Raw genomic sequence first — 19,404 nt, 5'->3', positions numbered from 1 at the left:
ATCAACTAGCAGTGAAGTGACCAGAGAAAAACTAATACCTTATGTATAAACTATATAAACACTAGTCCTCCGCACTGTGAGTGAAATAATAAGTAAGAGCACAAATATTCTTTGATACGTAAAGGTGGTCAAACGGTTCAGTCGGTAGTGAGCTTGGCTGCGAAATAGAATATCCAAGTTCAGTTCCTGCGCGAGCCAAAGGTTTTTCTAATGCTCTTAGCGTAACTTCGGACCAATGTACGTGGCTCTTAATATAGTAAAGATTTTGCGACAACAGTCTTATTTTAAATTAAAATATTACCAAATTTAAATAAAATTCTCACTTTCCAAATATGACCAATCACAAGCATCAAGTGTGATCAGAGCCAATAAATGTATGCATCCATACATACGTTACGTTGAAGACAGATAACCCATAGATTAGTCTATCATTTAAAAGAATATGCACTATTACATGTATTTTGTCACTTGAAAACCTCAATGGCATAACATCAAATCAATTAAATATTCCGCACGAAGAGCCTCAGGACCAAGCAAGCTCTATTGTTGTTGAAGAAAATAGAAAGCTGAAAAGGTAGCATGAATGTTGTTAATTATAAAACCTGCCGCAGCTAATGCTACGTAGGTGTCACTGCAGACAGACAGATATTGCCTGCCAGCAAAGGTGACCTTCAAAGCCTGACACCTTCTTGCGTTTGCTCGGGTAAAAGTTGTGCCAAATAAGGCTACTCAGCGTAAGAAATATGAAAACTCAACTTCAAACTCACATTCTTTGTAAAGCAAAAATCAGCCTAAATACCACACACAGGTACAGACAGCAAACCTTGATGGAGAGATGCCATAGCTCGTAATCGAAGCTTTCTTGAAAGCAGCCTGGAGTCGTTGCCAATATTCTGTCTTGGAAATAGATTTATTATGAACAAGGAGATCTTTGCTAAAGCCCCACTCCCAATGCCAACAGAGGTCTTCTTGCACCAGGTTATCATAGCCTTCAATACAGCATGCACAGTCTAAATGACAGGATATATTGATAGCAGCACCTTGGTCTCCATTTCTAGTGGATGAGCTATTCTAATCATTCTAATAATCTAATGATTAACTGTGTGCAGACTTAGGAAGTTATGGATGAGAGGAGACGATTATTTGCGTCAGTACTGATAGTAGAAAATTTTTTAGTTAAATATAATATAATGTTAATAACTGGAGTCTACCATCATACCCATACAAACAGACACAGTGATGTTATATATATAGTTAAATATAATACAACGTTATTGACTGGAGTCTACAATCATACCCATACAAACAGACACAATGATGTTTTACAGGCTCGCAGTGATTTACCAGCTATGACTCAGTAAGCTGTAGCTATAATTCTCATCTCGTGCTGATCAACTATGATGAGACAACTCTCTTGGAATCCAGATAAAACCATTTGAATAAAAATAAATAGGTTAACACGATTAGATTGTACAAACAAATGTTATTCTTTATACATGTAAATAAATCTCAAATTTTGTCGTCTGTCTAGTATTAGCGATAAATTTCTAGTAACGAAAAAACCGCGGAGGAATTGTTTGTCCTCAAACTTGCAACATTTAGGTTTGAAGACTGAGAAACTAACAACTGTGCCAATCGAGTGCCTTCAAGCATTTTGGAATAATTGCACGTATAGTTATTACACCTGAGGATCTATCACAGAACACAAGACTGCCAGGGTTCTAGTCTTTATCTTTACTATAATGAGAGCCGTGTCTGTTCATCCGAAGCCTCCCTAACAACGTTAAAAAAATATTGTCTCACACGGGAATTGAACTCAGTTATCCCATACATCTAGGAATAATTATGCACATAAAGATTATGCGTGTTGATGGGTTTAGTTGGTGTGGTAGGCTACTAGTATGAACAAAAGATTATCGGATGATTTGTTACTTGCGACTAAGGTCTCCATTAATCACATTCCTCTCACATTGATCAAGTACAGATGTAATAGTAGAAAAACATTCGACTATATTCTAATCACAGAAGAGTTAATTGACAAATGAGTAACATACCTATGTGGAAATGTGATTACAAGCTCCTAAAAGCTCAAAAACAAAGTCGCCGTAGATTGGAATCTCTTTATTTCTCTGACGTAGCCATGAAAGTTGGTTATCGTCTTGTCACGTGATGTTCTCCCTGAATTGAAAGGCCAATACAAAGCTCAATATAAAACTTATCGTAGCTTTAGTTTATGACAAACACTTCGGGTTTTACCGAAGACCCCGTATACTTTACAGTTTTGTTTCGGTTTGGTCTAATCGGCAAGTCGTAATCTGATCATGTGACCCAATAGTTCGCAAATAATTTTTGTAGCACTTTTCGATTATCACAAATGACCAACAGACTCGTGATGATTATCAGACAGTGATATGTACTTCTCCAAGCTAAGGCTAAAAAATTAAACAAATTTTTATAGTAAGTTATAAGATATCAGTGCTAAAAATGACAGCATTACAATGACGATAAAACAGACGCGTAAGAACAATAGACATGGTTTTATTGAATGCATGAAGTATATTTGTGAAAATATTTCGACGAATAAGGTTGCATGAAAGTGTAAACAGAAACCATCTAACACATCTACGTCCCATTTGAGCCATTTTGGAAAGAGAACTCAAACTATGGCGGTCTCGTGTGGCTGCGATTAACTGTTCGTTTTTTAGCTTTTAAGAGCTTGTAATCACATTCCCACATATTTGGTACCTACAACACAACAGAGTAAGACATGGTGAATCTTTTGACACCAAATAACTGTAATGTGAATTTTGTTGCAAGTCAACCTTTAACCAAATACTGATGCAGGCTCAAAGATGAGGCACAAAATTTCAATAGATTTTATCAAAAGTTATCAGCATCTTTTTTATCATTTAAGATTGTTTTTGATGCTTGAAGTGATCTGACTTCCACGACGTTTAAAGATTAACATCGAAAAAACTTGATCGTCGTTTAAACGCTAAAAAAGCAAAATACGTGCGAAATGACACCACTAGTTGCTATACAGTCATACATCGACACAATGACACCACTAGTTGCTATACAGTCATACATCGACACAATGACACCACTAGTTGCTATACAGTCATACATCGACACAATGACACCACTAGTTGCTATACAGTCATACATCGACACAATGACACCACTAGTTGCTATACAGTCATACATCGGCACTGTTTCCTATATAAAATCACTAAGTACAAATTAATTAGTTACCCTGCTATGAAAAGACCACTTAAATAGGACATTATGGAAATAAAATGTGTTTTTAATTGGTGTAATTCAGTACCTACAACAGGTATTTAGTTATGATTTGTAATAAAATGTAACATTACTATGTACACAACTGTATGGAGTTTTTACTTTTGAGACAGACATTGTTGATAACGGCTGTCTGAGACATGCTAGAGAGCAACATGCTCGGTACACTAAACTTTTGTGAACCTATGTAACAGAAACATTGAATTTAACTTACGAATTTAACTTACTAAACACACGCTTGATTTAATATTATATTAAATAATATAATAATATATTATATATAATTTAATTTCAATGAATTTAGCTCACTAAACACACACTTGGAGCTATGTTTTAATCTTTTACTAAACTTACTTTAATTTTATCCTCATATTTTTCAGTATCTGCTTCCGGTTAAGCGTTTTTGGCCTTGCGTTTGCTATAACTTTCAGCCCAGCTTTCAACAACTTTTTTTCAAACTGATTCGAAGAAAAAGACTGAGCGATGCTTTCCTCAAAAGCGACTTCTCGCATACTTGGCTGTGCAGTGGTCATGGAGAACTGGCTCGTATCTCAGAAATTAATCGTATCTCAAGGAAGAAATTTGCTAGAAAGTCAGCTCATATCTCGAGTTTCTCACATGTTGGGGCACTCGTAGGTAGCTCGTAGGTACTCGTATGACTGTAGTCGATACTGGCTGTTGCATTTAAGTTGCAGAGATGCGTTTTTTTTATATCGGTCTCTTGGCAGAATAGAAATGCGTATATAAACATCATAGAGATGTATATCGGTCTCTTGGCAGAATAGAAATGCGTATATAAACATCATAGAGACGTATATCGGTCTCTTGGCAGAATAGAAATGCGTATATAAACATCATAGAGACGTGTATCGGTCTCTTGGCAGAATAGAAATGCGTATATAAACATCATAGAGACGTATATCGGTCTCTTGGCAGAATAGAAATGCGTATATAAACATCATAGAGACGTATATCGGTCTCTTGGCAGAATAGAAATGCGTATATAAACATCATAGAGACGTATATCGGTCTCTTGGCAGAATAGAAATGCGTATATAAACATCATAGAGATGTATATCGGTCTCTTGGCAGAATAGAAATGCGTATATAAACATCATAGAGACGTATATCGGTCTCTTGGCAGAATAGAAATGCGTATATAAACATCGTAGAGACGTATATCGGTCTCTTGGCAGAATAGAAATGCGTATATAAACATCGTAGAGACGTATATCGGTCTCTTGGCAGAATAGAAATGCGTATATAAACATCGTAGAGACGTATATCGGTCTCTTGGCAGAATAGAAATGCGTATATAAACATCATAGAGACGTATATCGGTCTCTTGGCAGAATAGAAATGCGTATATAAACATCGTAGAGACGTGTATCGGTCTCTTGGCAGAATAGAAATGCGTATATAAACATCATAGAGACGTATATCGGTCTCTTGGCAGAATAGAAATGCGTATATAAACATCATAGAGACGTATATCGGTCTCTTGGCAGAATAGAAATGCGTATATAAACATCATAGAGACGTATATCGGTCTCTTGGCAGAATAGAAATGCGTATATAAACATCATAGAGATGTATATCGGTCTCTTGGCAGAATAGAAATGCGTATATAAACATCATAGAGACGTATATCGGTCTCTTGGCAGAATAGAAATGCGTATATAAACATCGTAGAGACGTATATCGGTCTCTTGGCAGAATAGAACTACGTATATAAACATCATAGAGACGTATATCGGTCTCTTGGCAGAATAGAAATGCGTATATAAACATCATAGAGACGTATATCGGTCTCTTGGCAGAATAGAAATACGTATATAAACATCATAGAGACGTATATCGGTCTCTTGGCAGAATAGAAATGCGTATATAAACATCATAGAGACGTATATCGGTCTCTTGGCAGAATAGAAATGCGTATATAAACATCGTAGAGACGTATATCGGTCTCTTGGCAGAATAGAAATGCGTATATAAACATCGTAGAGACGTATATCGGTCTCTTGGCAGAATAGAAATGCGTATATAAACATCGTAGAGACGTATATCGGTCTCTTGGCAGAATAGAAATGCGTATATAAACATCATAGAGATGTATATCGGTCTCTTGGCAGAATAGAAATGCGTATATAAACATCATAGAGACGTATATCGGTCTCTTGGCAGAATAGAAATGCGTATATAAACATCATAGAGATGTATATCGGTCTCTTGGCAGAATAGAAATGCGTATATAAACATCGTAGAGATGTATATCGGTCTCTTGGCAGAATAGAAATGCGTATATAAACATCATAGAGATGTATATCGGTCTCTTGGCAGAATAGAAATGCGTATATAAACATCGTAGAGATGTATATCGGTCTCTTGGCAGAATAGAAATGCGTATATAAACATCATAGAGACGTATATCGGTCTCTTGGCAGAATAGAAATGCGTATATAAACATCGTAGAGACGTATATCGGTCTCTTGGCAGAATAGAAATGCGTATATAAACATCATAGAGATGTATATCGGTCTCTTGGCAGAATAGAAATGCGTATATAAACATCATAGAGACGTATATCGGTCTCTTGGCAGAATAGAAATGCGTATATAAACATCATAGAGATGTATATCGGTCTCTTGGCAGAATAGAAATGCGTATATAAACATCGTAGAGACGTATATCGGTCTCTTGGCAGAATAGAAATGCGTATATAAACATCATAGAGACGTATATCGGTCTCTTGGCAGAATAGAAATGCGTATATAAACATCGTAGAGACGTATATCGGTCTCTTGGCAGAATAGAAATGCGTATATAAACATCATAGAGACGTATATCGGTCTCTTGGCAGAATAGAAATGCGTATATAAACATCATAGAGACGTATATCGGTCTCTTGGCAGAATAGAAATGCGTATATAAACATCGTAGAGACGTATATCGGTCTCTTGGCAGAATAGAAATGCGTATATAAACATCGTAGAGACGTATATCGGTCTCTTGGCAGAATAGAAATGCGTATATAAACATCATAGAGACGTATATCGGTCTCTTGGCAGAATAGAAATGCGTATATAAACATCATAGAGACGTATATCGGTCTCTTGGCAGAATAGAAATGCGTATATAAACATCATAGAGACGTATATCGGTCTCTTGGCAGAATAGAAATGCGTATATAAACATCATAGAGACGTTAGTCTATAGATTTCATAATCACACTTTTATTTGACATGGGCATTTCAACAGTCATCATGTTTTGTCGATTTTCATCTTGAAATATTTTGATCACCTCACATGTCAAAAACAATTGCAAATGATAAAAAATACTGATACTTTCTGATAAAATCTACAAAATCTTGTGTAAGTTCAGTTTTAACACGAAAACCGCTATAAAAAGCCATCAAGCCACTAGTTGACCTTGACCTATTGGTGCTATCAATCTCTGTTGAAGTACTCGAATAGCGCAGGCATATAGCAACACTTTCTTCTGTTAAATTTTGCTTACCCTTATCTTCCAGAGGTTTCAAGAGATGTTCGAGTTTGAGAGGAGCTTCTGGCATAGATAAAATACCAAAGTCTTGCTCTATGTCCACCTCTCCACTGAATAGAGCCTGCAGGTTCTCGAATGTCCGTGACTTGATGCTTTGAAAGAGCGGGTAACTCAAGACCTTAAAAATCAACCAATGAATAAAAATATTTAAAGTATATGAAGGACATTAGCAGTGAACCCTAACAAGGTAAAACATGGACGGCTAGAGAGCACTTAGAACAAGGTGAGTGTAAGGATGGTATAGTCGACAATAAACAGAAAGACCAGCTTTCTGCAAGTAAATCAACAAAATTGTTAAAAACCATCCGCTTTCTGCTCAATAAACTAATTAAACCAAATGGTAGAAGGATATGAAGAGATCTACCGTAATTTTTGGATTATTACCCGCCAATTTTTTCCGATGTTTCGAGCCAAGCGGGTTATTTAGAGGCTACGGCTATTCTGTGGTTTATTCTGTCACCGTTAGGGCCACACTAACCGGATTCTCCGGTTAGCGCGCCTGTAGCGATGAAATAAAAAAATGAAACAGTGTCTAACGGTACTGTTCCGTTAGGCACTGGATTAAAAAGCGGCAGTTAATACGAAACAGTGCCAAACAGCACTGTTCCATTTTAACCAGCAAAGTTTCTGCCGTTTTAAAAGCACTGTTATGAGTTATGTAGCCTATACAAAAGGTGCGGCTTATGTATTGTTTTATTACCGATTTTTTAGAAATAAAGCAGATGCAGCTTATATAGGGATGCAATTAATAGTCTGAAAAATACGATATTATTAGGCAAAATGGTAGATGGAAAATGAAGAAAAATCTAAATGAAGCAGGAGCACAGGTAAATAAGGTCAAATCTAAAAGTCGAAAACTAGAAACATGTTTTTATATAAAATCATGTTTACACCTATATGGCACCTGTGTGGTCTAGCGCAGCCTGCATCAAACCAAAAGGCCAACTCTACGCTCAAGGTTAGTTGATGCCTAACCAGTTAAAGCCAAGTATTTGCTGCACATCTCAGCATAATCTTTGAGAAAAAGGTGTTGGTGACAGCACCATTTTGTTTCATAGCTCTCAAACAAAATGATAGGTAAAGGTTAATCAAGGTATTGATTGATATATTGGTTGATGTTCTTTACTGTCATCGCTCAACAGCTTTTGTCAACACGCCAAATCATCAACTCACTGAATCGTCATCCCACAGAATCGTCCGCACACCAAACCTTCAACACATCAAATCGTCAAAACACCAAATCATCAAAACACCAGATCATCAAAACACCAAATCATCAAAACACCAATCGCCAAAACACCATCACGCAAAGGAAAATATGTAAAAATCTGTAAAAAACCTATTGGATGAAGGGCAACATATTTATCAGTTTTATTGACACTGGTTAGAGATGTAATTAGGAACTCATGTCGTTAGATGACAAACATCAACAATAAATGATTGTGTTTAAATCACTGCTAACTTTCACTGAGGTAGCTGAGACATCTTGGAGAGTTTGGACGGTTTGGGGGAGACTCCTATGGAAATGAAAGAAGGAGACTGAGTCTATGAAAAGAGTGTTTATGCTGATACGTGTGTCATCATGAGGCCCGCTGCTCCGAGGTGCTGGCAGTGGTGGGAGGACTAGTAACTGTCTTGAAGGTGAAACACTTGACCGACATCTGTGTGTAATAAAGAATACATTTCTGAACATCGATGAAAAGTTTGAAAGGACTTTATTCTGTAATATAAATTGTTTATGTAAAGCCTTCAGTAGTCTGCAGCCTGGTTAGATGTACTAGCTATAACTCTATGTAAATTTCATTCTCCATAATCATTCTCCCTAGAATCTAAATATATTACACTTATTGCAGAATTAACTAAACCGAAAGGCTACAGAATAATGTGTTGAAAGTTTGAGTATTGCTCAGCCCAAAGTGACGACAGGTTCATAGACATGTTATTTATATCAAATGACCTATTGAACCCCTTCAGCGGACTTATAGTTAAGCATTTCCATCTTCTGCAACTCACTGAATAAGCACATTGTTAATAGCTAAAAGTAATTTTGAGTGATGTTGGAGAGTTGTTGCAGTCAAGAGCAAAACAAATAAAAACTATAAAAACCATTTTCAATTAACCTCTGACATAGGACTGAACAGGGCTAAACGTTTACGATGACACCGTAAACCGGTGACGTCATTACCTCAGTGACGTCATCGGTTTGCACCCCATAATCGAGGAGTTATCGCAGAGAGAACAATCCCCAATAAATTGTGATACAGTATGAATTTAGGGGATGTGTGATGAGCAGGCGTTAAACAGATTCTACCTGTGGTTAGAGGTGCCAAAACGTAAAAATAGAATATGGACAATATAGAAGGATGTATGCATTTGCAGATCATATGAACAGCAACTATGTTTCTATGATCCATCAAATAGCGTTATCTAAGGTAAAACAATATTGAAGCCATCATTCTCACAAAACTAGCTAAAAGTTAAAACTCAAGCAAAAACTCATTGAAATGACTCAAAACAGCAAAGGCTCACTCTATGAAAAAACCTCGAAAGGGAACATAGCCAGCTATACTTTACATTTTAGTAGCAAAATCAATGTTTGCTAAATTCATGTTAGCAAATTGGTAAAGCAATATCAGTAATTATGACAAAGTTGCTGGCACCCCAACCTCAAAGGGCTAGAAATACAAATGAAGCAAACCTTAAGCTAAGGGTTATAACATGAGCTGAACAAGCAGATACTGTTCGGCTTAAAACTCTGTCTACCACATCTTATTTTTCATATCAAGGTTATAAGAAAGCAGTCACATCTTCACCTTAACTGATCTACCTATTTTTTAAATGCAAAACAAGTGTTTTTTAATCATTCGGTAGCCATTGGGCAATGATTTAGCTTTTAATAAAATGTAATGTGACAAAATTTATTTTAATACATTTGTCAGTTTTAAAGTGACATAACTGAATATTTCTTTATTTTTTAAACAAAGAATGTTTATTAGCGTGAAGACAATAATTTTCAGTTTGCCCGGATTGTCGAGGATTCCTTAGAGTGAATGAGCAAGAAAGCTAGTTGAACTTCAGATTGCTGGAAGGAATTACTATTCCATGAGGCTATTGCATCTATTAAAAGGCCATGACTGTATGTTATCTTTGCTTTCCAGCATAGTTGAATGCAAGCAGCATAGAGAATAGACATCACATCGCACACCTTATCAGAACATATCTGGAGTTACCATCTGCGTGCAACAAGCCCTCTATGGCTTGCGTCACGGCTTTCCATGAGGAAAAGTTGGCCCACACCAGGTGTCCAGTGTTCGTGTTTCTGTAACCAATGTTTATACCGACTCTACATGTCCTTGGATCACATTCTACCTTCTGCAAACAGAGAATCGAAGATCACACTTATGCATGACCCTGTTGGTCATATTCAGATTTTGTTTTCTTCAAATAGCAAACTAGTAGAAGGCAGCTATGAATAATTGAAGCATTGTTTACTGTTATTGATTTAAATAACTGCAGCCAACCTTTGACAAAAAAAACACAATGCGCTCACAAGCTGAGGGCATTGATGGCCTTTGAACCGAGGCAGTTTATCTTAAAATTTTGCGAAAACCTGATATAATAATCGGCCAGAATTGAATACAGCTATTAGCAGGCAGCCATGAACTGTAACAGGATCAAGAATAATGGCACACTCGCAGTTAACCATTTATTTTTAGTTTCACCATTTTTAGTAATATCTTTTATAATCATGTGAATATGTCTAAATGATCAGTAATACTCAGTTTGTGGTAACTATTAAGACATAAGCAATTTTAACAAGCTTATTAGCTTTTGAATGCTGGTCTGGAGGTCCCGAGATCAAATCCAGTGCTGTGCAGATTTTTCATTGCTAGAGTTTAATCACTATAACTGGACACAGGGTTTAACAAACAGACAAACACTGATATATATATATATATATACAGTCAAACATGGATAACTCGTCCACGGATAGCTCGAACACATGGTTAATTCGAACATTTCCTTTGGTCCGTTCCCACGTAATGATAAATTGCTATAGATAACTCAAACTCAACACTGTTAATTCGAACTGTTTTTTTGCCCAACGGTACCGAAACGGTTGTTATCGCTTTAGAAAATCACTTTATTCAAAGCCATAGAGGTAAACTTCATCTTTTCGTAATTCATAAGCGTCGTTATTACCACCATCGGCAAAATATTTTTGTCAACGACTTTTCTAAAAGTTTGGTGAAATTTGATTTATACTGCGATACGATGAATAGCACGGGCTAGCCGGGTCACGCGCGCAAGGATTTTCGCCACGCACATACAAAACAAAAACAACATGCGATTTTTGTTTTGTATGTGCGTGGCGAAAATCCTTGAGTGCGTGACCCGGCTAGCCCGTGATGAATAGTTTTCCGACGTTGATTCCGTGTAGAATCAACGTCGGAATGTTGAATGTTTAAAACGTCTTAAAATTGGTGTAATTAAACGTATACGTTGTCTGAGCTACAAAAAACTATTCATCGTTTGACCTAAACACAGAATACGTGTGTACATTCAATAAGCATCTATTAAAAAAGCGTGAGTGATATAGAATGTACCGTAAAACCTCGTAAAACTTCTAATTGAACTGCCTCGGAGTGTTGCTCTTAACGAATTCCAGGTAAAGTAAGGTAATCTGCATAAACTTCAAGAAAAAACGGCAAAATTGATGGTGGGTAAAACCCCAAAAGAAAAAAATGTCTTTTTTTTTGAGCATTTCAACAACGATCAAGTTTTGCCAATGTCAATCTGAAAAACGTCCTGGCAATAACATCACCCCAAACAACAAACCAATCTCAAGTGATAGAAAAATCTCTATACTTTTTCATGAAAACGTTTTAAACTTTACATTAGAAGCATTTTATTTGAAACAAGCCATTTGTGCTTTTGATTTATATTTTAGTTTGTATATGTACATGTATCTACTAATAAATAAGTAAATATATGGACTTGTGACAGTGCTCTGATAACTTGAACAATCTGATAATTCGAACACTTTTGCTCGGTCCCTTGAAGTTCGAGTTATCCATGTTTGACTGTATATATATCAGTGTTATCAAATATATATATATATAGACTAGCTGTACTACTCGGCGTTGTCCAGGTAATAAAAAAAGTATTTGAATATAAAATTTATTTGTATTTAACATATATAACAACATTTGTCTTTCTAACTTTTAAACTACATATAATGAGAAAAGTGTTTTGTGTAGTTTAAATTAATTAAGAGATAAAATGAAAACAGCTGTAAAGGTTTTCAGACTTTGTCAAACAACTGTAACTTTCAAAATTCATATCATGAGGAAAATGTTTTGAGCAAATCAAATAAATTAAAAAATAAACAAAACAAACTATAAAAGGGTTTCAATGTAAATGCGAAATAATTAGCAAGTAATAGCTAAATTAAGTCTGTCTTGCTACAATTACAACAAAGATGATTTGGTAATGATACAATTAATATGAACTGAGAAAGTAAAATCATGAATATGTTGAATAATAACAATTCGTGCAGAGAAGTGTGTGTATAATGAAGGTTACTGTTCCAGCATAAGCTATCCATCTAAACTTTGAATACGACGATACTAGTACCTCTTGTAACTGGTACCGATGTAAAAATGGGATATCGGACTGTCTTTGTCTGGCCGAACGGAGAGAGAATGTAGAGGTCATTCCTACTCGAGATAATACAATTGTCCGCGTGAAAAGTATTGACCTTCGCCGCGATTTAGCAATTGAACCTTACGAAAAAGCGGAAGTAGAAGTTCACGAAAACGCGAAAAAAACATCGCGTTTATAAAGTTCATATACAGTGAAACTCGGCTAACTCGAACTTCATGGGACAGAGAGAAAGTGTTCAAGTTATCAGAGCGTTCAAGTTATGAGAATACTGTCACAAGTGCATGTATTTATCAGTAGATACATGTACATATACAAACTATATATAAATCAAAAACATAGATTGCTTGTTGCAAGTTAAGAGGCCTCTCATGTAAAGTTTTAACAATTTTTATCAGAAAGTATAAATATTTTACTATTACTTGAGATTTGTTTGTTTGTTTTAGGTGATGTGACTGCCAGGACGTTTTCCGATTGAAATAGGCAAAACTTGATCGCGGTTGAAACGCTCAGAAAGATGACATATTTTTCTTTTGAGCGTTGTAACAAAAACAATGTTGCCGATTTTTCTTTAAGCTTATCCGAAGGTTACCTCGCTTCTCCTTGCTTTCGAGGGAATATCCCAAAGCGGATGTTTGATAAAATTTGATTTTTTGCAAACCTTTAGAAAAGTCATTAACGAAAATATTTTGCCGATAGTGGAAATAATGACGCCTAAGAACTACTAAAAGTTGATGTTTATCTCTATGGCTAAGAATAAAGTGATATTCTAAAGCGATAACAACCATCTCGGTAACCGTTGGGCAAAAAAATGTTCGAGTTAACGAAGTTAAGGTTGAAATATCTAAAGCAATTTATCATTGCGTGAGAACGGACCAAACAAATCCGTTCGAGTTAACCATGTGTTCGACCTATCGGAGGGAGAGTTATCCGAGTTTCACTGTAGTTTCAAGTACTTTGTCATTTTGGGTGTGAAATTGGCAAAGGATGTATACATTATGTAGTAAGAGCCATGTATCGCATTAGCTTTCAAGGTCTCGTGGTTAGAGAATTGGATTGCAAGATGGCGATCACAATTTTCGTGAGTTCAAATCCAGCATAATGTAAAATTTCCATTCCAGAATTTAAATAACTATAGCTTTATGCACTTGCACTGAGAAACATATATATGTTTACACCTGTGCTACCTGGCATTGCCCAGTATTAAAAATCAGCTTATAAAGATTAAGAGTTGCCTGGCACATTGCCAATGGAAAATCTGAGTGAGCTTACTAATAAGAGCTACGGCTTGACTTTATGTCATTACATAAAGCGCTAGCCTATATTTGCTTCCATATAGGGACATATAGATATTGCCTAGCGCATCGACAAGCTCTGTAGCTTGGTTAGTAAGGTCATTGACTGGTCAACGGGAGATATCTGAGATCAAATCTTCTGCATTACGAATTCTTTATTCCAAGATTTTAATAGCTTTAGCTGGACACGCAAATAACTATTAAAATCATATATACACACAAACTTTGAGAATCATATATATATATATATATATATATATATAGATTACATGTATGTAAACATAGATTTATGTTTCAATACCATGTTAAATTTGGCCAATTTTGTCAATGAACATAAACATAGTTCTGAAAGGATCTTTTGGCATGATTTGCAAATACCGCTATGTTATATCAAATACCGCTATGTTATATCAAATACCGCTATGTTATATCAAATACCGCTATGTTATATCAAATACCGCTATGTTATATCAAATACCGCTATGTTATATCAAATACCGCTATGTTATATCAAATACCGCTATGTTATATCAAATACCGCTATGTTATATCAAATACCGCTATGTTATATCAAATACCGCTATGTTATATCAAATACCGCTATGTTATATCAAATACCGCTATGTTATATCAAATACCGCTATGTTATATCAAATACCGCTATGTTATATCAAAACGAGCCCAAAAGTCAAATATATGTTGATGCTTTTTTAAAGGTTGACTTGTAACAAAATTCACATTACAGTTTATTTGGTATCAAAAGATTCACTATGTCTTACTCTGCTGTGTTGTAGGTGCCACGTATGTGGAAATGTGATTACAAGCTCTTAAAAGCTCAAAAATGAAAAGCCGCCGTAGATTGGAATATCTTTATTTCTCTGGCGTAGTCATGATAGTTTGGTTATTGTCTTGTCACGTGATGTTCTCACGTGATTGAAAGGCCAATAAAAAGCTCAATATAATGTTATTGAAGCACTAGTTTATGACAAACACTTCGGGTTTTACCGAAGACCCCGTATCAAATATAGATGCTCGCTACTTTATAGTTTTGTTTCGGCTGGAACTAATCGTCAAGTCGTAATCTGATCATGTGACCCGTTACTTCGAAAATAATTTTTGCAGCACTTTTCGAATATCACAGATGGCCAACAGGCTCGTCATGATTATCAGACAACAATATGCACTCCTTCGAGCTAAGGTTAAAAAGTTTAACGAATTTTTACGGTAAGTTATGAGACAACACTGCTAAAAGTGACAGCATTACAATGACGATAAAACAGACGCGTAAGAACAATAGACATGGTTTTATTGAATGCGTGAAGTATATTTGTGAAAATATCTCGACGAATAAGGTTGCACAAACGTGTAAACAGAAACCATTTACCACAACTAAACTACGTCACACTTGAGCCTTTTGGAAAGAGAATCCAAACTACGGCGGTCTCGTGCGGCTGCGATTAACTGTTCGTTTTTGAGCTTTTAAGAGCTTGTGATCACATTCTCACATATTTTGCACCTACGACACAACAGAGTAAGACATGGTGAATCTTCTGATATCAAATAACTGTAATGTGAATTTTGTTGCAAGTCAACCTTTCACAATCTTCATGTCTAGAACATTCTTAGCTTTCCTTTGACGTGCATATCGTTAAAATGGGTCTAATAAATACTCAACTGGGAATTAATAATCAATAGAGCGAACACATAATTATGCTCACTGCTGTAGCTTACAGCCTTTCACAAAATTCAACCAAGACTCTTTAATTTTACCAGAATAAGGTGCGTGTCTTGCTGAAAGTTATATCACTGATACTAACGCTGGTACTACACTGACCTTACTAAATTCACCCACACAACTTTCTATCAGTGAATGCAATGCATATTCTGAATCCTAATAGATACATACCTCCCCTTTGAGCTTACAATACATCACCGTATCCTTCTGTGAACAACCAACCGTGCTCTCAGAGAAGATTTTATTAGCGATGCGGCAAGAGTCCGCTAGAGGTAGCTTCAGCTTACACATGGCGAAGTTGATGCTGCTGGCATCGAGAAACGGCAGCATTATTCCGCAATCACTTCTGGCGGGCACCTATTTACATGAAGGTGAAATTAGGTATAAAGCACTACGATACAAAGAGGTGACTTAAAGACACCATAATATCCTCTATCATACGGCTCTGGTCGTTTCTACTGCGAATATTGCACAAAGTAATAGCCACCAGAGATTGATATGGCTCAGGAAGTTAGCCTACAGTAGTGATGACAAACTAGTGAATATATGTAAAGACAAAGAAAAGCCTACAGAAATGTTGTCTTTATAGAAATTTACTTGCACGAGTGAATAATTTCTATACATTACAGGTTTTACTTTTACAAAATAACAACTTTGTTAAAATCACAAACCGTAGAACATTTGAATAAATAACTTTCGCCAATATTTAAATCACATGAATTTAAATGAAATATTTAAAGACATTAATGAATACAATTCACCTGCTTCCAAGCGGGTGTGAAGGCTAACATATTTATCTACTATTCAGTTATACCAAATCAAGAGCCACTGTAATTCCATTTATTGATATAATAGCTGTACTACCCGGCATTGCCCGACTAGTAAAAGAGCCTGAGTGGTGCAGTGGTTAGTGTGCTAGCCTGATAATCAGATTAGCCGCGTTCAATACATGTGCAAGGCACTTTTTTTGGCACTCTTAGTGTTGCTTCGTACAGACGGATACTGCATTGATTATAATAAAGACTAGCTGCACTACCCAGCGTTGCCCGGGTAATAAAAAAGTTTTTGCACAGAAAATTGATTTGTATGTAACATATAACAACATTTGCCATTCTAACTTTTCAAGTAATTAACGTGAGAAAAGTGTTTTGTGTAGTGGAAATAATTTGAGAGAAGATAAAAAACAACTGTAAAGGTTTTCAAACTTTGTCAAACATCTGTAACTTTCAAACTCCATATAATGAGGAAAATGTTTTGTGCAGGTCAAGTGAATTAAAAAAACAGCTATAAAAAGGTTTAGATGTAAATGCGAAATAATTAGCAAGTAATAGCTAAATTAAGCCGGTTCTGCTACGATTACAATAAAAAATGATTCGGTAATGATACAATTAATACAAACTGAGAAAACAAAATAAAAATCCTGAACATGTTGAACTAATAATAACAATTCTTGCATAGGAGTGTGTGTGCGTGTGTAAAAAAGATTACTGTTCCACCAGAAGCTATCTATCAAAACTTTAAATCCGACAATACCGGTACCTCTCGATACCGGTACAAATGTAAAAATGAGATATTGGACTGTCTTTGTCTGACCAAATGGAGAGAGAATGTTGATGCCATTCTTACTCGAGATAATACAATTGTCTGCGTGAAAAGAATTGGCCTTGACCACAAATATAGTAATTGAACCTTACGAAAAATATTTCTCAACAGGGGCATTGTAACGCATGGGCGCAATGCTAAAATAATTAGCATATGCATACGTTATATGGAATATGATAACATTATTGATCAAGATGCCTTATGTAGCTCAGTGATAGAGAGCTTGGATAAAACTTGCGAAAGAATTTATTGAGAGTTTTGTAGAATCAGAATGTAGAATTTTAATCAGAATGTAGAATTTTAATTGCATGATTTTAATAGCTATACCTACAACCGAATTTGAGAGAAATATATAGATTTATTGTATTTTGCCTGCGGCAATAAAAAAAACAATTTATTTATGTGCAGCTAAAAATTTAACATTTATTATTTGTAACAATTTGCGATGATCCGCTGCAAAGATTTCTGAAAATTGAAGAACCACCGTGAACTGGTGAGTTTTGACTTTTATATTTTACCCTGTTCTGTGTATTTCTATCGCAAAGCATACACTTCCATCTGAAACTATTTTATAGTTGAATGGAAATTAATGCAGCAAATATACAGAAATACAAGAGATTTTAGGAATAACCAGTCTAAATTTTCACTTAAAGCTAGAAACAATATATCATGCCAGCACATTTAAAAAATACTTGTACTTTTTAATTGTAGATTGTAATCTAAAAATCAGAGTTGACAGTTATATGTATACAAATCTCAAAGTTTGTCGCCATCTTCTGTCAGTGTCTATCCAGATACAGCAATTAAAACAAAAAAACACGAGAAATCCGTATCACAGAAAAGTTCATCTTGGAACCTCCCATTCACAAGGCGACACGCTAATCCATTAATCCATTAATCCATTAAGCCACGCAAGATGCATCAAATGATATCATTGGGCGATATGATTCGTTATCAGGATTGAAATACGCATAACGACATTGTGTCACACCCAATGTCACTAACGCTTGCTCTCCTAGTTCTTAGTATAAAGTTTAGCAATACTATACGAGCTTACTCAAATTAGTCAATGGCAACTACGTTACCCACCACTGTTTATGACTGTTTTTAATACCCGTGCAACGCCGGGTATTCGGCTAGTACTCAAAGAAATGATCCAAAATTTGGTCGATGCTAGTACAGAGAACTATTCATAAAATAACATAATCGCGTATTTCGTGTAGGAAACCTAAATTCTCTAAATTGCAGCTAAATTGCTCACCACGCTATCCTCATCATCGGTATAACTATAACTAGACGGTGTCTGAGGATTGGCCACAGTGCTGGAAAAGTGAAGACTCATCCAGACATAAAGGATTCCGAGAGCGATACAACACAGTAACAGGTGCTTATAAGAGAGACGCATGGCTGCCATCTAAGAGTCTCTCATTAACTCATCTGCCATTACATACTGTCAGTGGACACTGAAATATACATATCGTGACACAATAGTGATGATCTGACAACAATCACTAATAGAAAATAACAGATTAGCGAACCTAGAATATGCACATCATACTCTGCGCACCCAATGGAGGCTACTAATTTAACAATTGATAATATCCTAAACAACAAAACTGCAGACATAAATAAAATATGGTTTGCAATTCATTTCCTTCATGAGTGTTACAAAACAAGTCTCAAAAGGGCCTTTCAAGACTCATGTATGACTATAATAATCAAGGAACAAAGGGTTAGTGATATCATCAAAGCATCGACAAGCCTATTATGTTCATGATTCATCTAACAGAATCATAAATTTTTCTAAGATGAAAATGGCCCAGAGAGAACTAAGGATGACTTTGACCAACGTTGATTGCCAACCGAATGTTGCAACGAAAGCGACAATTGTTGCTAAAAATCCAACTAACTCCAAAACATAATCATAAATTGCCTCGTTAAGAAAATAATGAGAGACAAATACTTTATAATGCACTCGCTATTACTTAATCCCGCTACCTGGTCATACACGCTACCTGGTCATACACGCTACCTGGTCATACACGCTACCTGGTCATACACGCTACCTGGTCATACACGCTACCTGGTCATACACGCTACCTGGTCATACACGCTACCTGGTCATACACGCTACCTGGTCATACACGCTACCTGGTCATACTCGCTACCTGGTCATACTCGCTACCTGGTCATACACGCTTATACATTTGGCTACTAATTACTTGGCTGAGCTGATGAGTACATGG

The 19,404-nt window shown here is 36.0% G+C and overlaps 1 protein-coding gene across 1 annotated transcript in view; it reads right to left on the bottom strand.

The window, feature by feature from the left end:
• The window catches only part of LOC137405964 (uncharacterized), a 36,966-nt gene that overhangs the window by 17,049 nt on the left and 513 nt on the right, over positions 1–19,404 (bottom strand). Inside the window, exons 3-8 of the mRNA XM_068092450.1 lie at positions 18,420–18,621; positions 15,728–15,913; positions 10,068–10,234; positions 8,325–8,523; positions 6,818–6,980; positions 824–989 (exon numbers count right to left, since the gene is read on the bottom strand). Of these exons, the coding sequence (XP_067948551.1) occupies positions 824–989; positions 6,818–6,980; positions 8,325–8,523; positions 10,068–10,234; positions 15,728–15,913; positions 18,420–18,572 (1,034 nt within the window). The 5' untranslated portion in view covers positions 18,573–18,621. The remainder of the gene's footprint in view (positions 1–823; positions 990–6,817; positions 6,981–8,324; positions 8,524–10,067; positions 10,235–15,727; positions 15,914–18,419; positions 18,622–19,404) is intronic.

The sequence above is a fragment of the Watersipora subatra genome, chromosome 10 (assembly GCF_963576615.1).
Source record: "Watersipora subatra chromosome 10, tzWatSuba1.1, whole genome shotgun sequence".
In the NCBI taxonomy this organism is placed as follows: Eukaryota; Metazoa; Bryozoa; class Gymnolaemata; order Cheilostomatida; family Watersiporidae; genus Watersipora; species Watersipora subatra.
Note: the sequence above shows the minus strand (reverse complement) of the source record. Positions and strands in the feature narration are given on the sequence as shown.